The sequence below is a fragment of the Notolepis coatsorum genome (assembly GCF_963971535.1).
Source record: "Notolepis coatsorum genome assembly, chromosome: 11".
Classification (NCBI taxonomy): domain Eukaryota; kingdom Metazoa; phylum Chordata; class Actinopteri; order Aulopiformes; family Paralepididae; genus Notolepis; species Notolepis coatsorum.
This window is the reverse complement of record NC_140175.1, coordinates 110,960,889-110,987,959: the sequence shown is the minus strand read 5'-3', so window position 1 is coordinate 110,987,959 and position 27,071 is coordinate 110,960,889. Positions and strand designations below refer to the sequence as shown.

The window sequence follows — 27,071 nt, the reverse complement described above, 5'->3', positions numbered from 1 at the left end:
AAGGCTAAGGGAACGCTAGGGGAAGGTTGGAAGAAACAGGGAGGAACTAGGAGGACCGGACGGGAGGACTAGGAGGAACTAGAGAGGGGAGAAACAGGGACAGAGGGACAGGTACTGGGGGACATAGGGAACAGGTTCTGGGGAACAGAGGGCCAGGTTCTGGTGACAGAGGGACAGAGGCCCGCGGAGGCGGGCTGGGGACGAGGAGGACTAGAAAGGGGAGAACAGGGACAGAGGCCCGCGGAGGCGGGCTGGGGACAGGGAGGACTGGGAGGACTGGTGGGAAACATCAGGGCCGCTCTGCAGAGCTCTCTCGGCAGATCTCCGAGGTGGGTAACGGCGGCCGAGAGGGAGAGAGGAGAGGGTTAAAGTACAAAGGGGAAAACAGAGCAGATGCAGGAGAGGTGACTAGTCCAAATACAAAAGTTATCAAAGTAAAAACTATCTTTGTGTAAAATACACAAAGAGCAAAGTTCCAAAAACAATCCAAAAGTGAATACTATCTTCGGTGTGAACAAACACACAGTGGGAGATGTAACGTCCAAAATACTATCCCAGTGAAAACAAACAGAGGCACACGCTGGGTGAGTGACTGTCTGATTAAAAAGGTGGTTATCTTCAGTGTTAAGAAACACACGAAAACGGAGATGATCAAGACAGTCAAATAAACTCACCCAGACGTAATGCGTATAATGCGTAAAGGAGCTGGAACAGCAGCGGGGCGAGGGCGTCGCCACCGGGGAGCCGGCTGTCCGAGCCGAGGTCAGAGTGGTGCTGGAACAGGCAGCGGGGCGAGAGCGTCGCCACCGGGGAGCCGGCTGTCCGAGCCGAGGTCAGAGTGGTGCGCCACTGCTTGGAGTGCGCGCCGGAACCGAGAGACGCATCTGGGGTGCGTCTGCGTGGAGGAGTGTGCCAAGCTTGGAGGTCTGGATGATGCGCGTCTGTGCGCTGGTACGGAGGAGCGTGCCAAGCTCGAAGGTCTGGAAGATGCGCGTCTGTGCGCTGGTACGGAGGAGCGTGCCAAGCTCGAAGGTCTGGAAGATGCGCGTCTGTGCGCTGGTACGGAGGAGCGTGCCAAGCTCGAAGGTCTGGAAGATGCGCGTCTGTGCGCTGGTACGGAGGAGCGTGCCAAGCTCGAAGGTCTGGATGATGCGCGTCTGTGCGCTGGTACGGAGGAGCGTGCCAAGCTCGAAGGTCTGGAAGATGCGCGTCTGTGCGCTGGTACGGAGGAGCGTGCCAAGCTCGAGGGTCTGGAAGATGCGCGTCTGCGCTGGTCTGGAGAGCGTGCCAAGCTCGAAGGTCTGGTAGATGCGCGTCTGCGCGCTGAGGTCTGGAGAGCGTGCCAAGCTCGAGGGTCTGGAAGATGCGCGTCTGCGCTGGTCTGGATGTGCGTCAGGACGACAGCTGCGCGGGGGGTCTGAAGTGGATGACTGGGATGCCTCCCGTGGAAGTCTAGGGAGCGCAGACCAGTCCCACTCTCAGGCAACGGCGACAGCAGGCGAAGGCTGGAGCATACATCTCTACGCCGGAGAATCAATACAGCATAGGCAGAACAGAGGACCTCCCGAAAGAGTCTAGATGTTTGAGAATATGATACGGCATGTTTACAACACGACCCCACGCCGAAACGAGGGGAAGAGCCCTGGTATTTAAAGCCCACAGGGGAACTAATTAGCCTGCCACCACAGGTGCGAGAGGTAATTGATAATCGAACTAAAAGTGTGAGTTCGGCACTAGACCAATCAAACACATAATGACAGGTAGTCCAGGTGTGGCCACTGAGAGTAAACGAGAGTAAAGAACGAGAGGGTGGGGGCTAGAGAGAGTGAGTGAGAAGGGAATTCCTAAACAGTAGGCTTAAAGAAACAGAGAAAGTTGGTGAGCAGCGGACAAAACCTCACAAGTGTAAGGCGAGACACTACAGGTGAATAGGGTACAAAATTTAACTAATAGATATCACAATGAATCTTCCCCAGTTGATTACTTATATTAAGACAAGACTTTTTTGTATTACAAGTTTTCTGAAATTGTATGTTTAAATATGCAAATGAGGCATGATCTACTTAAATATGCAATAATTTGCATATAATTCCAGGACAGAAATCTGAACATTGGATAAAGCCATTTTCAAAATTATAGTTTCATTTTGTTGACATATTAGAGCCAAAGGTTATTACAGAGGGGATTTTGGATATCTCTTTTTATCACTCCATAAATCAGAAAATACTCCATTCAGTAAATTTTTATGGTAAAATTCCATATTTCGCCATGTTTTTAGGAATAAAATGTGATATAAATCAGGGTATGAATGCGATATCAACAAACCCTTCTGTAAATACCTTCAGAACATAATAGAACTGGAAAGTTTGGTGTATGTGGGTGTTACTGAAGTGGGGATTTCTGGCTCAGAGTATGAGGAAAAACTCTTAAAACTCATTTTTGGGAAAACGCCTTCAAAGTTCTGTATTGTAAAATGCCATACTTTTTTTTTTGAAACAGATATTTACAAACACAATACCTAATCAAACCATTAGTAATAGACAACCTAAACACATGCCTGATAACTGAATAATAATAATAATAATAATGATGTTATTGAACTGAACAGAACTACACACAGGCTACAAACAGTGTAGTACAGTGTAGTACCCCCTAATAGGCAAAATATATTTGAATAGATATCACTATGAAACTTTCCCAGTTTGTTATGTACATATAAACTAAGAAAAAATATATTGCAAGTTTTCAGAATTTTATGTTTATATATGCAAATGAGGCACTTCCCCATTAAATATGTGCAAATGTATGGATGCAATAAGGCAAAATGAAGTAAAATAAACAACTACATTTGTGTTATTGACGTTTTATTGTCACTAGTTTCATAGAAGACATGTTTAGGAAGCAAAATATAACAAAATCTCAAAATCAACAAAAAAAGTATATTTGCCTATTCACCTGCAGTGTCTCCGTTAGTGTTGTGTTCATTCATAGTTAAAGACAGTAGAGGTTGGCGTCACGGTCTGTGTAAGTTAGTGTTGTGTTCATTCATAGTTAAATTAAAGACAGTAGAGGTTGAGTATGTTTATTTTTTAACAAATGTTTTTTATTTTCCATTTTTTTACATGAAACAAGATAAACAATACAGTAACAGACTAACAGTAATAATCAACGATGAATCACAGGACAATAACGGAAATAATAATAACAATAATGACAGTCCAGTAATTAAATCAGAATGAAACAAACAACACACTGCAGCACCCACTCTCCACACTTTAGATCACCTAAACACACTTTATATTTATTGGTAAAGGATTTGCACTACAACTCGTACACCTTACTGTAAATTGTACCTAAATTGTACCTGATTGATTGATTGATTGATTGATTGATTGATTGATTGATTGATTGATTGAAAACTTTATTAACAGATTGCAGAATGGGTACAATACAGTACAGCTCAATACACACAATTGTTAAGGGGATGCAGACCAGAGAAAGACTTTCGTCTTGTTTACATCAGGGTCCCCCATTTTCAATTCATCTGGACATATATGACATACATGACATACAGATAGTCAGTACTGCTACATCTATACATTTATGACATACCAGATTTGCAAATACAGTACTGTTTGTGATACAGAAGGAGTCAGGAAAAGGGAGTATATACATTTGACGTAGAAACTGTACATTGGAGGAGGTTGGGTGGGGGGGGGGTTGGGTACACTGGGATATTGACAACCATACTGGGTAATCTACATTGGAGGTGGTTGGGGGGGGGGGGCACACTGTATATACAAGCAAAACTGTACATTGAGGGGGGGGGGGGGAGACACTGTACAAACAAACAAAATTGTACATTGGACTATTGACAAAACCATACTAGGTAAATGACTGTACATTGGAGGGGGTTGGGTTAGGATATTTACAGGGGCCAGTGTTGAATTGCAGTCTCCCGTAGGTGTCCCTTGAGAGAGGTTTTGAAAGTGGGTAGTGATCCACATTCCTTTACAGCTTTGGGTAGGGCGTTCCACATTGATGTGGCATAATTGCGAAACGTGTTTAGTCCCTTATTTGAGCCGAATCTGGGTTTAACATGATTTGTGGAGCTCCCTCTGGTGTTGTGATCGTGGTATTCACTGACCTTTGGGAAGTATTTTGACATGTACATGGGTACCTTGGTCGTGTAGTGTATCTTGTAGACCAGGCCCATTGCAAGTTGCTGTACTCTGTCGTCTACTCTAAGCCATCCTAGGTTGTCAAAGTGGGCAGGGGTGAGGTGGGTTCTAGGAGTAAGGTCAAGCAGTAGTCTGACCAGTTTGTTTTGAGATGTTTGTAATTTTGTTTTTAGCGCCTTTGAGGTGCTTTGGTACCATGAGGTGCAAGCATAGTCGTAGTACCCCTGAATGAGTGCTCCTGCCAGAGTCTTCAGGGTATTCTTGTTTACCAGAGAGGAGATCCGGTACAAGAATCGAGTTCGTTGGTTGACTTTTTTTATTACATTGGATGCCATTTTGTCACAGGAGAGATTAGCCTCTAGGATGGAACCCAGGTAGGTAATTTCATCTTTCCTTGTGACAATATTGTCACCCACTGTAACTGAGAAGCCGTCGGTCTTGCTGAGTTTGTTATTTGAACCAAAGAGAATGGACCTCATCCCATTTCTGCTTTGCACTATATAGTATTGTATATTAGTACATTGCATAGTATATTGTATATTGTATGGTAACTCAGTTACTTCTATTCTGCATCGAACATTGTACATAATGTCTATACTGAACACTGTGACCTCTATTTTTACTTCTATTTTACATGCTATACTATTTTATTTCATACTTATCTTGTCTAGCACAGTCTCTGGAGCGTAACAAGAAGCATTTTGTATAAAAGTATTCTGTACTTCTGTATGACAACAATGTATGCCTTTAAAATGTTAAATGATAAATGATACACACTGAAATCTACGCTCTCTCATCCTGCTTTCCACAACTCCTATACTTCCTGAGTAACGCGCCCAACACTGCTTAATGGTTGTTTAAATATTTTACATGTTTTGATGTGGTGCATAAGCAGCATATTAAGATGACTGCGTTTCTTGAACAGCTGATAACTGCATAAGCAGCACATTAAGATGACTGCGTTTCTGGACTCAGAAGATGACGTGACAATATTATTAAACAAGAGAGCTCTGTGGGTGGTGTTACCAACAGCGCGTTTCTTGACTCAGAGGCTTGACTCAGGCGTCTATGCCAAATACAGCTGATAACTGCATAAGCAGCATATTAAGATGACGCGACAATATTATTAAACAAGAGAGCTCTGTCATTGAAGTGGGTGGTGTTACCCATAGATATCTATAGAACATATCTATGGTGTTACCAACACGACCAGGAAGCGAGCGCTCTGCGCTGCAACACAGCAGCGAGCGGCAGCGGCAGCCATAGATATCTATGCGATAAGGGGGGCGGGTCACGTGGGGGTCGCGGCCAATGAGAGGAACCCGGAAACCAAACTCCGTTGTCACAGGAAAGATTTTCTCTCTCTCTCTCTCTCTCTCTCTCTCTCTCTCTCTCTCTCTCTCTCTCTCTCTCTCAATTCAATTCAATTCAATTCAAATAGGCTTTATTGGCATGAAATATCAACATACTTATTGCCAAAGCAAGTCCAACATACAAACAATAACATATATATTATTAAGCAATAAAACATACCATAATATTAGCAATAAGTAAAACAATCAACAGAAACATATTAAATTACAAAATAAACATTCCATCGGGTAGTCATTTTACAGATGTAGCCACCCAGATACATGTATTTACAGGGCTTGTTCTCTTATTGTATGACAACCATCTACATATTTTGCAGCTAATACTGTACACTGACTTTTCTCCCCACATATATATAACAGCTTTTGATTATCAGGGAGATGGATAAACTGTGGATCAATTTTATTTATTTTATAAAAGAAAACTTCTCTTAAATCCTTGTATTTTTCACAGTATAGTAGGAAGTGAGGTTCTGTCTCAACATCCCCCTGATGACAAAGTGAACACAGCCTGGCCTCTCTGGGCAGCCAGTTCTGCCTGTGACGGCCTGTTTCTATGGCTAGACTATGTCCACTCAGTCTGTACCGTGTCAATGTCTTTCTTAATTTTATATCATTCACAGTAGTCAGGTATTCTGCCACCGTGTACTCTCTGTTTAGGGTCAAATAGAATTCTAATTTACTTTGAGATTTGGTTGATTTGTTCCAATATTCTATATAGTTTTCTTTTTGTTTTGAGGTTATTTGGTTGGGCCAGATTTTTTGGTATCTGTCCTGAGGCATTTGTGGGCAGAGATTTCTGACTAGCTGGCAGAGGGGACTCTTATCTGGGTTCATCTCTTGGCTCTGAAGGGCTTTGTAGTGGTAGGAGTGGGGGTCACTTGATTGGAGGTGTGTGTAAAATTTTATGGCTCGCTTTTGAATTTGAATGATTAGGGGGTATTGGCCGAGTTCTGCCCTGCATGCATTATTGGCAGTGTGTCTGTGGACCTTAAGTAGGTTTTTGCACAATTCTGCATGCAGTACTTCTAATGGGTGTTTTTCCCATTTTGGGAAATCTTGGTTAGTTAATGGACCCCACACTTCACTGCCATATAATATTATTGGATTTATTACGGAATTTAGAATTTTGAGCCAGGTCCTAATTGGGATGTCAATTGGAATTTTCCTTTTGATGGCATAAAAAGCCCTTCTTCCCTTCTCCTTCAATTCATTCACAGCCATATTGAAGTTTCCATTATGATTTATTTTCAATCCCAAATATGGGTAGCTTTTTGTGTTTTCTAATATGTGTGTGCCTAATTTAAATGTATTATGTGAACTCTGAGACTCGTGTCTCCTTTGAAAGATCATGACTTTAGTCTTCTTCATGTTTACGTTCAGAGACCATGTCTGACAGAACTGGTGGAGGATGTCTAGGTTCTGTTGTAGACCCTCTTTAGTGGCTGACAGCAGAACCAGATCATCTGCGTACATCAGTAATTTTACATTGGTATCGTGCAGAGTCAGACCGGGTGCAGTAGAAAGTTCTAATAACTTTGCTAATTCATTTATATATATATTGAACAATGTTGGACTTAAATTGCACCCCTGGCGGACTCCGCGACCCTGGGTGAAGAAATTTGTTCTTTTATTTCCAATTCTAACAGCACATCTGTTTTTTGTGTACATGGATTTGATCAAGTCATATGTATTTCCTCCAACACCACTTTCTAGAATTTTGAAGAAAAGACCTTTGTGCCAAATTGAGTCAAAGGCTTTTTCAAAATCGACAAAGCAGGAATATATTTTGTTTTTGTTCTGTTTTACGTGAATGTCAATTAGGGTTTTAAGAGTGTATATATGGTCAGAGGTACGATAATTTGGTAGGAATCCGATTTGGCTTTTACTTAGAACGCTGTGTTCTGTAAGGAATTCTATGAGTCTGGTGTTGATGATACTACATAGAAGTTTGCCCAAATTACTCGTCACACAGATACCCCTATAGTTTTTTGGGTCATGTTTATCTCCACTCTTGAAAATTGGGGTTATGAGTCCTTCATTCCAGATATCAGGAAAATAGCCTAGATTTAGTGTCAAATTGAATAATTTTAAAATAGCCAATTGGAATTTTTCAGAGCTGTGTTTAATCATTTCATTTAATATGCCATCTGTACCACAGGCCTTTCTAGCTTTAAGGCACTGGAGTTTTGATTTCAGCTCTTGTTCTGTGATTGGGAAGTCTAAAGGGTTTTGATTATCCTTTATGATATTTTCCCATTTTTGTAATTTTTCACATATCTGGCTGGTTTCCGTTTTTGTATTTAGGGGTACAGTTGTAAAGAGTGATGTGAAGTGGTTTGTCCAAACATCCCCATCTTGGATAGCCATTTCTTCCGGCTTATCTTTATTCAATGAGTTCCAGTGGTCCCAGAAGGAGTTAGAGCTTAGAGAGTCCTCTATTTTGCACAATTGTTTATTTACGTGATTGTTCCTTTTAATTCTGATGGTCTTTTTGTAGTGTTTCAATGATTCACAGTATTGGAGGCGTAGGGTGTCATTTTGTGGGTTTATGTGTTTCTGGTTTGATATTTTTCTTAGCTGTGTTCTAAGAGCTTTACATTCTTTGTCAAACCATTGGTCCTTTTTAGTTTTTCTCTGTTTGTTACCTGATAGTTTTAATTTGGACTTTGTTGCAGTTCTTTCAAATATATAATTGATGTGTTCTACAGCTAGGTTTACTCCTTCAACACTGTTAGAGTATGGCATGGCTAGGAACGTATCTCTCTCTCTCTCTCTCTCTCGCTCTCTCTCTCTCTCTCTCTCTCTCTCACGCACGCACGCACGCACACACACAAGTGACACGCACAAGTGATTTTTTTCCGTAGCCGTAGTTTGCGAAGACGCTCTCTGATTGGCTAGCCCGCGTTCAGCGAAGACCCTCCCTGATTGGTTTAGGGTTCACGAAAAAGAAATCTCGCGGGAGGTCCACGCATGCCTGTCGCAAAAACAAAGCTTACGACTGTATTGTGTGCCGTAACGCGACACGGCTGCAGAGGGACGCATGGGCAGGTAACGCGTGGATACTTTTAACATGTACAGTACAACCAATAATATTAATATTGTAGATGATTCAAATATGTATGTACTGTGTTTTATTGTTTTAGCTCCGTAGGCACGTTTAGACGTTAGTGTCACGATCATAACATTCGTCAGAAAAGCTGTTGTTGATGTTAATAATTAGTTTTCTGTCCGCCGGTTTGATTGCACTGCAAAGTACATATATGGTTTATACTTTATAGATTAGATTATTTATGACCAGGCACAGACTTCATTTCTTATCGAGCAATCTTTCAATATATATATATAATTTTTTTTACACAAGTACAATACAACGAAAATAAGTTTGGCATCTAACCATGTAACAGTAAAGTGCAACAGCAATATACAATGTCCAGTCGGTTAAACTGGATATAAAATATATAAATTATCACTACTAAGTAATAGTGCGAATCAGACATGTACAGAGTTATAGTATTAATATGTACAGTGATACAGGTATAAAGACACTATGGTAGTAGTCATACTGGCCAGCAGCCTAACTAGTAATAGTAGGTAAGCCGGGATATATTATGTACAGATATAGTATCTACAGATATGTCAAAAGGATTATATGCAGTAGTATAATATATGTATGCTGTATATACACTATACAGCTTTATTGTACATGCTATCATACAGAGTTATGTGTTATATGCAGGTGTATAAATGGGTATATAAAGGATTATATGCAAGTAATATATTCAGACAGATATGGATATGTATTGTGGTATATATATGCTATATATACAGCATTATTGTACATCATGGTATCATTCAGAGTTATATGGGTAGATTTGGGCTAGTTTGAGGTAGGTAATAGTTATGATTACAGTGTAAGGCAGTTGTAGATGTGAATAGTGATTATTAGTGTCTCTTGTTGTCACTATAAAACATGCACACATAATGTCAGTTTTCTACCTTCCTGTCTGACTGACTGTCTGCTTTGCCTTGTCTCCATTCTCTGTTGTTGATTGCGACATCCCATAATAAGCATGGACATTAAAACCGAACCCGGCTTTGCCCACACAAGTGGCAAAAAGTTCACACCCAGGGGGAAAGGTAAGACAGACTTATATTCTCATCTTCATCTTCTGGTATTCATAGTATTCTATTATAACTATTACTTCATCATAGCAGACATCTTGGTAGGCAAACAGGTGGTTGTAATCAAACAATATCACGTGTAGGGATGCCCCCCGAAACCCGGTTCTAAACGGGAACCGGTACTAAATTAGAAAAAAACTGAGTATTGATAAGCTCCGACGTTATCGGTACTGCTATCGGTAGTGTAGGAGCGGATTAGCTACGGAGCAGCTAACAGAATGTACCACTATGAATTGAAAATGGGGGACCCTGATGTAAACAAGACAAACGTTATTCTCTGGTCTGCATCCCCTTAACAATTGTGTACATTGAGCCGTACTGTATTGTACCCATTCTGCAATCTGTTAATAAAGTTCTCATTCATTCACCATCCATCTGCGACGCAACAGAGCGGATTAGCTACGGAGCTAACAGACTGTACCATCCATCTGCGATGCAACGGTGGCAGCAACACTTGAAACGGAGTAACGTTAACGTTATGTCGAGTTCATACTACACTACACGTATGAACTCGACATAACGTTAACGTTACTCCGTTTCCATGAAGTGTTTAATTAGCAGCAATCTGTTGTTGAACATTTACCGTTAAACCGGAAATGGAAACGCAAGGACAGGAGCCGTCATGAAATCGTTGTAGTCATAATGTAGTCTTTTAGTCTTATTAACTAAAAGATTTTAGCAAAATAAAGAGCAGCAGCACTATTGGATAACTGAGTCATGTTTGCTATGTATTTCTTTCTTTAGGGGAGTAGGACATTTCTTTCACAGTTTTAGCATGATGTTTTATAGATGGCTAGGTTAAACACAGGTTTTTGTTTTTAAGAGGGGGGGTTTGATTCGATTGAAGTTTATTTCAAATATGCAACAAACAAACATCAAGTACCGATATAGCCTTAAGCCGTTCAAATAATAAATGTATAATTTTTTTTTAAATAATAATAATCTAAAAGAACCGATAAGAGTATCAATAAAGTACCAAACCGTTAAGCAGTATCGATAAGAGTAGTAGTATTGATAAAATCCTAACGATACCCATCCCTAATCACGTGACTATAATCAAATTGCTACCGTAGCCAGTGAGCTGTGTTAATGGCATTGTGTCATGTTGGTTGGACATGTCCTAGCCTTAGAATGGCTGATATACAGCCATAGAACGGTCCATGTACTATTTTTTTGGGGTGGGGGGGTTCTAATTTCTCACTCTCTGTGTGCACATACACACACACACACACACCCCTTCCTGACAGGCAGCGACGCGAGCGAGCGTGATTGCGAAAATGATTAAAATGTATTAGTTTCAATCAGACTATCCTGACCTGCCGCGAGCGACAGCGAACTGAGCGGCGATGTCGTCCCCCCCTCAAATATTCGCTCGCTGTGTCTCTAGTTGAGCGATTACGCGGCCGAGTCCCGCCCCTAAACACTTTTTATTGGTCAAGAATCGCAGGCTGCTTTCCCCCTGTGTGCTTCCAGGTAACACACAGACACACTCGGACAAGCGCCGCGTCATATCAGGACAGTGTCGCGCGCGATTTCGTCTCCAGTTCGCTCGCTCGCTGCCTGTCAGGAACCGGTGACACACACACAGAGACAGAGGCGGTAACTGACGTTAGCCGCTAACCCTGGAAACGCTCACAGTGGAGTAACTCCACGACACCAGCTCCATTAGTGGGGGAAAGGGGGTGGGGGGTTATATTGACGAGGCTTGACAACAGAGATTCAAAGATAACTCTGTTTGTTTCTATATATATTCTATATATATATATATATATCGGGGAGGGGGGGGGGCTGTATCTCTCGCTCTCTCTCTCTCTACGTTCAATGATTTAAAGTAGCCCAACGTTACACTATATATTAGGGCTGCAACGATTATTCGACATAATCGACGACGTCGATTATAAAAACTCGTTGACGCAGAATTTTTGCGTCGATGCGTCGAGAGAGAAAAAAGAAGAGAGAAATAATTTTTTTACTACCTATCTTTGTGAAAGTAGCTTCTCGGCTCTGGTCCAGCTGAAGACAAAGCAGAGGAACAGATTGGACATTGAGCATGACCTCAGAGTTGCTTTGTCTACCATCACCCCAGACTTTGAGACTCTTGTCGGGACCAAACAACATCCCCAGTTATCCCATTAGTTCCCCCAAACTTACTGTCGGTCTGTTATGTTAAGCTAAGAAGTCTGCTAAGAGCCCTGAAAAGGAGCCGTGCCCACAGGAAGCAGAGATGGAGGGTGTTCTGAAGGGCCAGATTAACACTGAGAATCTGCGTTTATTATTTTGTATAACTTGTATATTGTTTATATATATAAGCTATATACCTTTAAGCTTCCGTTTGCATCATAGTATTATTCGCTCGCCTCACTGGGCACCGCCCTTGACATTGGAGGCGCCAGCAGACGCGCCCCTCAGACAAGTTCAAAGACGTGTCCGGGCAAGTTCAGACATGCCCATAGCAGGCGCATTGATTCCGGACAGGTAATTCGGCTGCGCTCTAGAAATCAGTCCGAGTATATATATATTGTAGATGGCGCAAGCAGCAGTAAGCAGAGAAACGAGAACACAGTAACGAGTGTGCAGAACGAGTGAACATGTGAGCAGTGGAAGTAATGAGTCGGCAGTAGCAGAACAGGAGAAGCAGCCGAGCGAGATTGTAATACGTTCGGTACCGTTGTACACAGACCTACCCGCGGTGTATCGTTACGGATAGCTAGTAGCTACTTAGATACGACCATAATATTGTAGAGCCATTATTGGCGCAGTATAGTGACTTGTGTAAGCGAAGTAACATGGAGAAGCGTATAGTTAAGACCATCGGAGTTTGGATCTAACTACTCCCTGAAGACCGTCATCGGGCTAGCTTCCAGTACAAACGAAGCTAGCTAGCTACCATCTCTGCCATCGGGCTTTGGATTAAGAGCTATTAACCCTGCCATCGGGCACTTGGATTACAAGGACTGGATCCGTACGAGACCCCCTTTTCTTCAGTGACCACAGGATTATCCGACTATTCTTCAATTCCTCCGGAGCTTACAACTCCACAGGGGAAATCATCGTCTCCAGCTACCCACCATGCTTTGCCCTGTATCGCCTTCTCTCACTCCCTGCAGAGCTCCGGTCGAGTATTCTTAACCTAGGAAATATTCATTCCCCCTGACTTTGATACTCTGACATTCTACTATTAAAAGAGCAACGTAATAATTCAGTTGTATAGTGATATGACTATTAAAATACTGTAAACTTGATATCCTTGTCCCCGTGCCGTCAATTGAGTGTCTGCCATATTTATCTAACTGTACTGTCTGGCAAGTAATAATATTTAGTAGTGGTTTAATCTAAACAATCTTTAATACAGTCCGGGTTGTGTAGCCCCTCAGCTACAGAGGGTGTGACAGAAATAATCGTTAGATTAGTCGACTAATCGAAAAAATTATCGACAGATTAGTCGACTACCAAAATAATCGTTAGTTGCAGCCCTACTATATATACTAACTGGATAGTTGATGATATAAACATTTAATTTAATTTACTACATGCAGTGGAAAACAAGAGTCGAGTCGAGTAGGTACCATGCAGTGGAAAAGCGGCTTAAGAGAATACTTCACAATGTTTCATGCAATTAAAAAGTAAATATATATATATTTAGTACACATGAGCCACACACACCTTTACAGTGTTATGTTTACCAGTAGGATGTTATAACATTGCTGATAATACAAATTATTATTATTTTCTCACAGTAGAGTGTGTGTGTATTTCTGGCTAAAGTGGATAGAAAACACAGTACTGTGCAGAAGTCTTAGGCACCCAAGAGTTTTTATATAAAGCATCTTCATGGTTTAATGCAGACATATGTTGCAGGGACTATTATAATCATCATATTAGCGTGACTGTATCCATCAAAGGGTTAAATCAAGAATTTTTAAGTGCTTTAGAGGAAATGTCATAATATCATGATATATATCGTGTAGCCAAAAAAATATCGTGATACCAATGAATTCCCCCATGAAACTCCCAGTATGTGCAATGGTTGTTTCAGATTCCCATGGGATCAAACCTGCTGGTAGGCCAGACAGTCGACCAGGAGGCAAACCAGGCGGTAAACCAGGATGGAGTCCAGCAGGCAAACCAGCAGGCAAACCAGGCGGTAAACCAGGAGGCAGGCCAGGAGGTAAACCAGGCGGTAAACCAGGATGGAGTCCAGCAGGCAAACCAGGCGGTAAACCAGGAGGCAGGCCAGCAGGCAAACCAGGATGGAAACCACCAGCAGGCAAACCAGGCGGTAAACCAGGATGGAGTCCAGCAGGCAAACCAGGCGGTAAACCAGGATGGAGTCCAGCAGGCAAACCAGGCGGTAAACCAGGATGGAGTCCAGCAGGCAAACCAGGCGGTAAACCAGGGTGGAGTCCAGCAGGCAAACCAGGCGGTAAACCAGGATGGAGTCCAGCAGGCAAACCAGGCGGTAAACCAGGTTGGAGTTCAGCAGGCAAACCAGGCGGTAAACCAGGGTGGAGTCCAGCAGGCAAACCAGGCGGTAAACCAGCCGATAGAGGACCTTTCCCCAATCACATCACCAAATACGACAAAGATAAGTTGATGGGAAAGGTGAAGAAGGAAGAAAGAGCCGAAGATGGAGCCGAAGATGGAGCCAAAGATGGAGCAGATCTCAAGAGGAAGAGACCAGATGGGGACATAAAGGAAGAGGAAGGAGAAGGTAGGAAGACTGGTCTGGTGAAAGTGGTTTCCATTTGTTGTCTAGACTGTTTCGGTAGTTTACACTGTTTCAGTTGTTTAGACTGTCCCAGCTGTTGTCTAGACTGTTTCAAATGTTTTATAGACTTTCAGTTGTTGCCTAGACTGTTTGTCTAGCTTGTATGGCTTTCATACAGCGGAGGAGTTCGGAGTACTGCGCTCTTCCTCTCCCAATCAGACATATAGTGGGCCGTCACAGTAACTCTGTTGCCCGTAGGGCTGTCGCGATAACCGCATCGCCGCAATCCCGCGGTGTGTCGAGGCCACTGCGGGATGCAGAACAGACAACCGCGTCATCCGCGGTAAAATAAAAAAGGGGCGTCATCATTTTTAACTGTTCATTTAATGACGAGATTGCCTCGTGCGTCCGTTCTCCAGTACCATGAGCTAACTTCACGTTTCCATACAGTTTGCAACTCGCAGATTAAATCAGGATTTATTTTCATATCCCGGACTCGAGCCCCCAATGTATACCTTTTCCTGTATTAACACTTTGAGTGCCAGCAGGGGGCGCACGATTTAGCGCTTGAGTGCCAGCGCTGTAGTCAATGGGAGGGCGAGCACATTTGCGAACGAATAAACTATATCTTAAATTATGTGTCTAATACGCCCGTCGATTATCAAAGACTTGTTTGCAGTCAACTTTGTCGAAGCGGATTGTTTTTTAATCGGTACATTTCCGTTTTATACCATTTTGAAAAACCTTCGTTTTTGGAAACTTCCAGAAAAAAAGGTGATTTTGCAGGAATCGCGCTTTAGTGGAATACACAAAACACGTTGTAATTTTTCAGCCTATTTATGAATATTTTATACTTTATATTTAAAAAAATTGTAAAAAAAAATATATATATATATTATTAAAATTTATTTTTGGTTCATTATACAACTGTGGCGGAACTAATTAGACCGGGCTGCCACAGTCTAGCTAATTAATGGGAAACCCTGGTGGAGCGTCACAGTAACTCTCTGTTGCCCGAGAGGTCCAACTATCAGACATATACAGGGCTTGGCGAGATAACGATAAATATCGCGATATATTTTAATAATCGATATCGAATATCGAAATAAGAAAAATCGCTTTTTTTTGTGTGTATTTTTTATTTATTTTTTTGTGACCTGCAACAGGGCAGTTTTAAAACCAGAGACAGTGGACAGACTTGTCTTTCTTGCCTGCAACTTAAAGTGGAAATGAAGCAGTGAGCAATGTGATCCTAGTTTGTTTGTTGTGTACCTTGTGTAAGACAGGGTTCTATAATCAAATGTGAAATCTATCTTATTTGTCTGAAAAATCAAATATAATATCCCTGTTTTCAACATGGGCGCCGCCATTTTGTTGCTGACGTCATGGCTGACGTCATGCCGCTGGTTGGGTGTATACACTGCTGGTTAGCTGCCTATAGTGAATGGGTCAGTCAGCAAATAAAATGTTGCCTACAAAACAACGGGACCGCGGTGGTTCTGTTTGTATTGCTCCTGGCTGTTCAAACTAATTTTACCATGTGAGAGAGAGGAAAGTTGGTTAATTTCCACAAACTACCAGTGAAAAAAACAGTGTTGTTGGCACGTTGGCTCAGGCTGGCTGCACTCAGGCGGCGCGACCAGCCTGTTGGACAGGGAAGGAGGATCTGCAGCGAACACTTCATTGCCTCGGATTATGTTGTTGGGGGTGGAAGGTTTGTCCAGAAGACCACTAATCAGCTGAAGCCTGATGCGGTTCCCTCGGTCTTCGACAGACAGACCGGCGTTAGCTCTCGGGAGTGATCGCTAGCTAGTTGGCACCAGCCGGGGACCGGAGTTAGCTCTCGGGAGCGTCGCGGAGCATTCAGCCTGCTGGCTACCTAGATCCACTTCAACCAGCCGAGCGTCGGGAGCTCCAGCAGCTTGTCGATGTGCTAATAGCCTGGAGCCAGCTACCGTTAGCTTGCCGAGGCTATTAGCACACCGACAAGCTGTGTAGCCAGCTACCGTTAGCTTGCAGAGGCTCCAGCACACCGACAAGCTGTGTAGCCAGCTACCGTTAGCTTGCCGAGGTTCCAGCACACCGACAAGCTATGTAGCCAGCTACCGTTAGCTTGCCGAGGTTCCAGCACACCGACAAGCTGTGTAGCCAGCAGGCTGAATGCTCCACGACGCTGGTTGAAGTGGATCTAGGTAGCCAGCAGGCTGAATGCTCCGCGACGCTCCCGGTTGCTAACGCCGGTCCCCGGCTGGTGCTAACTAGCTAGCGATCGCTCCCGAGAGCTAACTCCGGTCCCCGGCTGGTGCCAACTAGCTAGCGATCGCTCCCGAGAGCTAATGCCGGTCTGTCTGTCGAAGACCGAGGGAACCGCATCAGGCTTCAGCTGATTAGTGGTCTTCTGGACAAACCTTCCACCCCCAACAACATAATCCGAGGCAATGAAGTGTTCGCTGCAGATCCTCCTTCCCTGTCCAACAGGCTGGTCGCGCCGCCTGAGTGCAGCCAGCCTGAGCCAACGTGCCAACAACACTGTTTTTTTCACTGGTAGTTTGTGGAAATTAACCAACTTTCCTCTCTCTCACATGGTAAAATTAGTTTGAACAGCCAGGAGCAATACAAACAGAACCACCGCGGTCCCGTTGTTTTGTAGGCAACATTTTATTTACTGACTGACCCATTCACTATAGGCAGCTAACCAGCAGTGTATACACCCAACCAGTGGCATGACGTCAGCAACAAAATGGCCGCGCCCATAATGCTAAATGCTTCAGAAATGCACACAACAAATCGTTTTTTCTTAGAAACTGCTTATTTTTATAACGTGATTTCTTCTGTGGCTTATCTAAATACTAATGTGATGCTATGAATATGTATTTATCGCACTGCTTCATTTCCACTTTAAAGTAATGGCTTTGCTTGTCCAAATGACAATACTGACCAAATTGAGATTTATTTTTCTCTTGTCCATTTATTTTGTTTGCTTTCTAATTTAAAATACAGTTTGAAACCGTCTGTACACAGTAGGCTATGTGTGCTAGCAGAACTAGACTCCAGTCACGAGTCACAGTGCACATGTGCGGTGGTTTGTCCACCAAAAAAGCGCCAAAAGATCGAAAATAAACTAGCAGAGCCAGAACTGTTCAACTCCCCTGGAGCCACAGCCAGCAGAGAAGCCGGTTTACTTTCGCTTTTAAACCAGCTGCAGCCTGAGAACTGGAGTGTGAGGGGATGTAACACTAAAGATGGCGGCAATGACAAAGAATTGCTGCAAAATAAACATACATCTGTTGTTAAATTTTTTATTATACTTAGAACAATTCGATAATTATCGATATCGAGAAATATGATAACATTATCATATCGTTATCGCGATATGATTTTTTTTCCATATCGCCCAGCCCTACTGGAGCATCACAGTGAGGTCTTCTAACATGTGAAACGGCTGCTTGGTCTTCAAGGTAAACTAGAGAAATTTGATGGGTACTGTATGTATGTATGTATCTGTATGTTGTACGTACAGTATGCATTTGTGTTTGATCATATGTTGTGATCTTGCATGTGCTTGTTTGGGTCCACAAATATATGTGTGTGAGTGTTTGTGTATATATGGTTGTCTATGTATGTGTGTACATATTCTATGTGTACTCATCGTGTGTGCGCGTGTGCCTGCGTTCAGAAGCGAAGAAGGTGAAGTGGGACGAGTTCAAGCAGATGAAGAAGGAGCTGAAAGAGACGAGACGCGAGACGGAGGGGAAGGAGGGCATATACGAAGTAGTCGCTCGCTCAAAACACATCTGGGATCAACTGCGCAGGTACACACACACACATACACACTGCGCAGGTAAGATGGATAAGATAAGATGATCCTTTATTGATCCCCTTGGGGAAATTCAGGTGTCAAAGCAGCATGGGGGGGGGGGGTGGGATACAGGGTGGGGGATGCATAGCTTCACAGTCCTATATACACTATAGGTACACTTACAGTATAGATACAAATACAATATAATATAAAAAAAAGTACAAACACAAGATAGTCCAGTGATGAGAGTCCAGGGATATTAGTCTCTAGTGCAAATATAAGATAGTCTGTACTAGGAATGCCATCGATCGGCCAGCGATCGGTATCGGCCGATATTCAGTATAAATATGAGATTGGTGAATTCCGATAATGCTTTATTTTCGCCGATCGTGAAAACCGATCGATGACACGGAAAACATGATCCAATTCTCTGCGGAGTTCTCACTCAGAGCTCCTCTTTCAACATAACAAGCATTAAACAAAATGGCCCAGTCATCTATTCACTTTTGTTTAATACATGAGGCGTTGTCTAATGTTATCTAGCTACTGATAGCTCCTAGTGTTGTCACGATACTGGAATTTCGAACTTCGATACGATACCTTGAAAAGTATCGATATTCTATACCATTTTCGATACCACGAAAATGCAAAATTTATAATTTTTTTTTATTTCTTTTTTACAAATTTTGCTTTTGTTGCTGGTTGATTCTCCTCAGCTTCTCTCTGGTACTATAAGAGAAGAGAAATATAACACTTTTAAAACCCTTTGTTTCTCTTTAGATCAGACATTTAAAAATAACTAAATTATCTAATCTAAATCAAATCAAACCCCCCTCTTAAAAACAAAAACCTGTGTTTAACCTAGCCATCTATAAAACATCATGCTAAAACTGTGAAACAAATGTCCTACTCCCCTAAAGAAAGAAATACATAGCAAACATGACTCAGTTATGCAATAGTGCTGCTGCTTTTTATTTGGTTAAAATCTTTTAGTTAATAAGACTAAAAGACTATAATATGACTACAACAATTTCATGATGGCTTCCGGTTTGCGGAGCTATGCTCGGAGCATTAACGTTACATTTTCAACAAGATTGCTGCTAATTAAACACTTCATGGAAACGGGTTAACGTTATGTCGAGTTCATACGTGTAGTGTAGTATGAACTCGACATAACGTTAACGTTACTCCGTTTCCATGAAGTAATTATATTGTGAATTATAAGGTGGCCAGCTAGCTAGCATAAGCTAACGGAAGAACGATTAGCTAACGTTAGCTAATAGCTGTAACGTTACTAACAACGAATCAGCTGTTGATATTATGAGCCATCAGTAGACAACGTCTCATGTATTAATCTAAAGTTAATGGTTTAATGTTTAATGCTTCAGTGACGTTGAAAGAGCAGCTGCGTGTGTTTGTTGGTCTCTGAGGGGGAGGAGGAGGGGCAAGCGTGCTCTGCAGCAGCGTGTGTCTGTCAACAACTTGCGGTAGAAGACTGTGAGCAAGCCAGCTGGTATCGATACTGCAGAAAGTATTGATATTGCGGGAAATGAGTATCGAAACCGTTTTAAATATTCAGAATCGATATGTATCGATTTTTCGATATTTTTGACAACACTAATAGCTCCTGATATCAGACATCAACGTCTGATATCATCAGTTTGGCATTCGTTTTCGCAGGTGCTGGCTAGCGTTGGCTAACTAGCTATCGCTCGTAAGCTAACGTTAGCTACCTAGCTAACGTTACTTTCAGACCCTGTTAGTGAAGTTGAACTATCGCTCTGACGGGACGCTGAGGGCATGCTGAATGTGATTTGACTAAAGCAAAGTGTACACAGACAGTGGAGCTGTTTGCAGATAGCACGCATTTTGACTTGTTGCATGGTGGCAATGTCTCGCAGATAATACAACTAGAAGTATAATTATATAATATATATATTTTATAAAATAATATGAAACATTTTATATTTAAATTTTATTTTTATTTTTATAAAACCAAAAACGATCGGTATTGGCAGTGTATCGGCCGATATGGCTCATAGACGATCGGTGATCATTATCGGTGGAAAAAAACGTCATCGGGGCATCCCTAGTCGGTACGGTGATGTGAGTCTCTAGTTCTCAAGTCCTGAGTTGTGATAGTTCTGGCAGCAGATCCGGCCGCCCAAGCCCTTTGTTGTAGAGCCTGATGGGTGCCGGTATAAAGGACCGGCCCAGGCGGTTTGTGGTGTGTTGGGGGGGATGAACGTAGAGCCATATTGACACTTTGCTTTCATGAAATATTGTAAGCCGTCATTTGAGGCTTTATAAAAGCAGCACAATGAACACAAATCTGTCAGTGCCGAGTCCGACCTCATCTTAAATAACAAACAGCATTGCTTGTTGTAGTTAACAAAGAGAGGCAAAGTTGATTTAGCAAAAAAAAAAATATATATATATATATATATATATATATATATTTTTCTTTATAAATTGAATTTTATTTTCATATTCGAATCCCATGCCCATCGAACGAAGCTTCGAAGTATTTAAGACAGCCCTATTAAATGGACTGTTATATCTTATTAAATTGTGGACATTTATTCATTCCCACTTATTAGACACTATTTCTGATGGTAAAATGAGCGTACAAAGCAAAATACAGAATTCTGAAATATTAAAACGGAAAAAAACGGAATTTGGAAAAAAATAAAATGGAATTTGGAATTTTTTTTTACGGATTTCATATGGCTCTAGATGAACGTGCTGAACGTGCTCTTCATTCTGGCTAGCTCCTCGTAGAGGGGGTGAGAGGGGTTCTCCAGGATGGCTTCTAGCTTTGTCCTCATCCTCCTCTCAGCCACCACCTCTAGATTATCCAGCTCACCACCCACTACTGAGCTAGCCTTCTTCACCAGCTTGTTCAGCTTGCTGGAGTCCCTCGAGCTGATGTTGCCCCCCCCCCCCCCCCCCCCCCCAGCACACCACAGCAAAAAAAAAAGGACGCTGGCTACAACCGACTGGTAGAAAGATAGCAGCAGTCGGTTGCACACGTCGAACGACCTGAGTCTCCTCACGAAGAACAGCCTACTCTGTCCCTTCCTGTAGAGGGCCTCAGTGTTGTCCGACCAGTCCAGTTTATTGTTCAGGTGAACTCGGAGGAACTTGTAGGACTCCACCATCTCTACCTCCTCCCCTCCGAGGATTATGGGAGAAGGTGGACCCTTCCTGCCTCTCCGGTAGTCCACCACCAGCTCCTTTGTCTGTATTCAGCCTCATCGTCATCCACAATGTGCCAAAACTGTGTTTCTTTTTAACTTGGACATGCAAACGTAATCATTCAGCAACAAAAACAAAAAACCCAGTGTAACCATGGCCTAAAGTGCTTGGTTTTTGAAATATTTTGTATCCTCTTTTTCTCCGCCTGATTTTTCAATTTTTCTCCCCATCCCAATTTTAGTCATTATGCCAATTCCCCCCTCCCCTACCTGGTTGTTGTTAGGGATGCACGATAATTATCGGGCCGATATCAGCAATTATGACGTCATCCCGATAAACTCGATAACGTTATTGATAGCTCCGATAACATATAATAAATTTTTTGGTTAAAAGAAATCCGGTGTGGGTGGATTTGGATGAAGGGCGCTTGTTTTTATTATAGCCTCCTCCCGTTTTGCCAGTACTGTGGTAAAACTGATAGCGTGTGGTTTAGGAACAGGGAGTTTTTCACAAATCGAGCGCTCCCTTTCTTGGCTGTGACGTAGTCACGTTACATTCGGAGACACAGTCAATCTGCCAATTACGTCCCACGGCTTGCACCCACCTCTTCTTCTTACCACCAATCAGAAGCTCTCATTCGTTTATTTACCTCCGGATTGTCAGCCATTACTCTACTCGGAGCTAACGTTATCTCCCCGCCAGCCACATTGACAAGTACCAGCGCTTATACATTACTGGCAAATGTCTTGTTGCACTTGTGGCAACGAGCGTTGTCAGCATCGACTTTAGTAAAATAGACCCAGACTTTTGAACATTTCGTTCTGTCAGCCATTATGAGAGCAGAGCTGTCTGTACTGAGTCGGCAGCGCAGCACCCGTGTGAGTGAGTGTGTGTGTGTGTGTGTGTGTGTGAGTGAGTCCGCTCGCAGGCAGAGACAGAGGCAGGAGAGATAATAGACAACGGCCAACAAGATTAGTTTGCGACGTTTAAATTCCTCAAAAAAAACCTCCATAATTTCTCGAGTACCGATAGCAGTACCGATGACGTCGGAACTTATAAATACTCAAAAAAAAAAAAAAAAAAATTGATATTAAAAAAAATATATATATATATACAGTTAAAAAAATATTATAATACAATAAATATCGGTATCGGCTTGAGGAGCATAAAGTTATCGGTATCGGTGTCAAAAAATCAATATCGTGCATCCCTAGTTGTTGTGCGCATGTTCCTCCTACTGGTCGGTACAAGGGAACCCTGAAGTCAACCACATGCTTCCTCCGACACATGTGGAGACAGCCAGTGGCTCTTTTTTCACCTGGCAGCGAGGACTCTCATTGGTGAAGCGTAACGCGTGGGAGGTCACGCTGCCTTCACCATTTCCTGCCTTTGGCTGAGCAGGTGCCCAGACCTGACCTGTAGGCGTCGCTGTCCACAACGCCAGATTACCACCCTTCGACTTCCCTCCCGCTAACTCAGCCAAACGAGTTAGTATGACGACCGGCCCAAGCCACAGGCAATGCTGACTCCGGGAGTCGAGACCGCAGCCTCTTGCATTGGTGACGAGCGCAATCTCCGCTACGCCATCCGACCAACCCTAAAGTGCTTGATTTTTGACAAAAAAAAGTAGAGGGCTGGAATTCCTTGAAAACAGCCAATTATTTTTACAAAAAGTCCTTGAAATTCAAATCAACCATTCGCATTGAAAGTTTTGTTCATCCATGATCAAATTCTTCTGAATCAAGACATTTTATTTTGTTTATTTAAAGTGTCACTAATTGTCGGAAATTGGTTTTAAGCCATAAATATTGGATCAGATTGTTTTTCTATAAAAACAGCATTTAAAAGTTAATTGTATCCTTTTAAATGCCCTTTTAAGATGTCATGGTTCTTCTGTATCTAACTGAGGTTTCTTTTTTTTGTCAACAGAAAAGACATGAAGAAGGAAAAGAGAAATGAAATGATAATGGAATTATCGGATATGTTCCGTGGCAAATTCAGAGATGTGAGTATCTCCAGAAGTCTGTCCCTCTGCTGGCGCTGTTATCCCTTTGTATAAAAGTGTCGGCTAAATGTAAATTCTAGAAGGGTGGCAGGGTTGAATTATCTGTTACTATTTGGGACTTATATATAGCATAAGCATATTATAGCATTATAATGTTATATAGCATTACTGGCTCTTCGCCATAACGAGATATCTCTTATCTCCAGCACCTACTGTGCTCATTAACAAAACAATGCACCCATGCACCTGACCAGGCCCCGCCCCAGTGTCCTCCTATAAGACACCGGACATGGTCACACTCCCCCTTCCTCTTTTTTTGTTTCCATCATGGACGCTGCAGTGCACTCCATGAACTAGTTGTTATGAAATGCAGAGAGAGATTGAACAATGTTGGGTTTTCGCCGGAGATTTTCCAGCCCCTGGAATCTTCTCGGCACATTCTAACAGCGCATCGGGCCTGTCCTGGGGTTTCCTCGTCTCGTGACAGCGGACCGAGGGACGTCGCGCGGCGGCTAGCTGTCGGGCTAGGTCGCGCACAGGTAGGGCCTGCGCTACCAGGCATCAATGCTAGCATTTGTGATACTGGTCGTTGTCCCGTGAGACAACCGAGTTGTGTATTGGCGCAAGGGGGTAGGATATCTGGGTAAACGTTGTCGTCATGACTCTGAGTTGGATGTTTTCCCAGCTATCTTGGAGCGCGCGGCTAATGCTAATGCCACGATGCTGGGTCACTGTTCCTTTGTTCCCCGCCATGGGCTGTCACCACTTTTCCCTCCTCTTAACCGGTTCATTGATGAAGGTCAGTCGGTAGCTAATGTGGGGGGTTTTGCTGAGGCTTATTTACCCTTTTTATGGGTGAATGGGCTGACAACAGGGCGCAAGGCAGGTGTGCCCTGGCTTGAGAGCCAGGTAGCATCGATCCTTTGCCCTGGCAGGGTTGAACGGTGTCCCACCCGGAAGCCGACCCCTGAGGGCGAGTCGGCCCGGCAGGTGGCGGTATGGGCTGATGATGTTTATACGCCACAGGATGGAATTTAGCAGCGACCAATGTCATTGCTCAGTTGACTTTTTCTGTCCACATTGTTGTCGGGTAGTGGGGCTGCAGGGCCAGCCGACGCCGAAAACATTGCGCATGTTTTTGGGGTTATAGAAATCTTAACTCAGTCGCAAGCTATAACCACAGGGAGGATCAGGATGCTATCAACACTTGTTAATAGGCATCTCTGGTTGGAGCAGTCTTCCCTTGGGGATGGAGGAAAGGTTTCTTCTCCTTAGGGCTCCTCTTTCCGCGGAGGGACTCTTTTGTCTTTCCGCGGAAATGCGGGCGGTATTTGACCTGGGCTCCACACCGCCTCGCACCATGCAGCCAGAGGTGAGAGCACGGCCTCGTCAACGACTGGCGAGGCCCTCAACCAGCGGCCATGTTTCCCCCGCCTGAGGTACCCTGGGCACAACAAAAACAGGTGACCGCAAGGCCGACAGCCTTGGCGGCCGAGGGATCGGCTACATTAGGTGAGCACGCCCTAAATAAACGTCGTTGTCTAGCTGTGTCTAGCTCGCTCTCCGGTCGCCCCCCCCCCCAACACCAGCGGGATAAGGGCTCTGATTTGTTTCCTTTGGTTGCGTGCCGCATGCCTTCAATGAAGCGCAAGCGGCCCCACGTTTCGCTTCTCATGGGGACAGGGGCTGACACCCAGTTGATGGCTAAAACTGGGTCTGTCCGTGAGAATGTTGTGCTGTCAAATGGCTCCCTCGCCACGCGTTCTGCGGTTGGTGAGCCTGGTATTACGTCTGTCAACTATAAAGGTTCGAGGCCTCTTGAGGCACAGCGCGGGTTTCCCCGACCTTCGCCAGGCCGGGAATCACGTTAGTGCCTCCCACTCCCGGAAGACCGGCAGTGGTCTGGCAGGCTCGCGTGATTTGGGTGGTAGTAATATCACTGCAGGGCTACGGTGTGTAGGAACTAGTGATGCACCGATGTGAAAATTGTGGCCGATACCGATAACCGATATCAATATTGCTGTTCTGGCCGATACCGATATTTACCGATGTCGATATCTCTGTATAGAAAACACTTTTTTATGATGATCAAATAAAAAGCTATTTTCCAAAACGCATAATTCTTTTACTTTTGTAACTTATTTTCAGAAATGACTGATATTTTGAAACTATTTAAGGCCAAAACATGTAAAAAGAAAAAAATCTATAATTTTTTTGTTTTTTTTGAATATCGGCCCTATCTTGATATCGGACCGATACCGATGTGTAAAAAAACTGCCATATCGGCCGATATTATATCGGCGGCCGATATATCGTGCATCACTACTAGGAACCCACCCTATCGGGCAGTGTGGGGACTTCACACCTTGCATGTCCAGCTGTAGAACAGTTCCTCAGCAATCCATGCTGGCGAGGTGTTCAGTGGGGGAGCTTTTGTCACCCAGTATGATGTCAGCTTCTCCCGTATCAAACCGGCCCTTTCTGTCGGGGTCCCCCCTTGGGTGCGATTGCCTCGTGGGTAGTGTCAGGGTCCGATATCCCGACTCCACGAAACGCCCTGCTGGCGCGGTTAGCGGGTCCAAGGTTGGCAACGCACAGCGGGTGGGACCGGGCCGCCTATCTACAGTTCCTAGCGGACCAGCGCCAAGTGGCGGCGGGTGCGCTTTGCGAGTACCATCACATATGGCTACAGCTCTGGCTATGGGCGTCTCTCAATCTGCACAGCCTGAGGGCACTCCACATCCCTGGCAAGCGGAATGTGGGCGCGGATGCGATGTCACGGGGCGGCCCACATTCCGACGAATGGGGACTACGTCCAGACATAGTCAGACGAGTCTGGGACCGGTTCGGGGAAGCCATGTGGATCTGTTTGCGAGCAGACAGTCTCACCAGTGCCCCTTATGGTTTTCGGTCAGTCAGGGGGACAATCCTCCCTTGGGGGTGGATGCCTTCTCGATGTATCCATGGCCGCCCGGGATTCTGTACGCATTTCCCCCCATACATCTGATAGCTCAGTTGTTGGAGCGGATACGTCGGGAGCGCAGGACCTTGATTCGTGTCGATAGCGGTGCGACTCTGAGGCCTAATCCAGTCTTCGTGCCAAAGAATATCCGGAGCTCTTTTCGCTCCAGGGGTATTGTGGTTCAGGCGTTTCATCCGCCTCCTCACGCTGGTGAGTTCTAGGCGAGCGTTCACCTGTCGTGTCCCGTCCGGGCTTTGGGGGTTTACCTCAGTCGGACTCGGGACCTCAGGGCTACCGATCAGCTCTTTGTTTGTTACGGTGGCCCTCGCGCTGGTAAGGCACTGTCCAAGCAGCGCCTGTCACATTGGTTGTGCGAGGGCATTGCCCTTTGCTACACGTTGGCTGGGCTGGCCCCCCCTGGGGGTGTCAGGGCGCACTCCACTCGTGTTGTGGCGGCCTCTGCCGCCTTGTTACGGGGGGCCTCGGTGGAGGACATCTGTGCTGCGGCCTCCTGGTCCTCCCCGGGTCCCTTCGTTAGGTTTTACCTCATGGACATGACTGGGGGTTCTGTCTCCCAGGCGGTTCTGAGATCTGGGACCTCCCTTGCGTCCTGCCTCTCGGTGGGTTAGCAGGGGTGTGTGGGTGTGTGCCATGGGGTGATGT

At 44.0% G+C, this 27,071-nt stretch overlaps 1 protein-coding gene across 2 annotated transcripts in view; it reads left to right on the top strand.

Moving 5' to 3' along the window:
- The first annotated feature begins 8,515 nt into the window (after positions 1–8,515).
- Positions 8,516–27,071, top strand: part of pum3 (pumilio RNA-binding family member 3) — a 72,244-nt gene continuing 53,688 nt past the window's right edge. The window contains exons 1-5 of one of the 2 annotated variants that reach the window (XM_084324679.1): positions 8,516–8,602; positions 9,624–9,691; positions 13,773–14,447; positions 18,121–18,256; positions 23,371–23,446. In XM_084324679.1, coding sequence (XP_084180805.1) covers positions 8,595–8,602; positions 9,624–9,691; positions 13,773–14,447; positions 18,121–18,256; positions 23,371–23,446 — 963 coding nt within the window. In that variant the 5' untranslated portion in view covers positions 8,516–8,594. Of the gene's footprint in view, positions 8,627–9,623; positions 9,692–13,772; positions 14,448–18,120; positions 18,257–23,370; positions 23,447–27,071 lie in introns of both variants that reach the window. The other variant, XM_084324680.1, reaches the window with a different exon arrangement.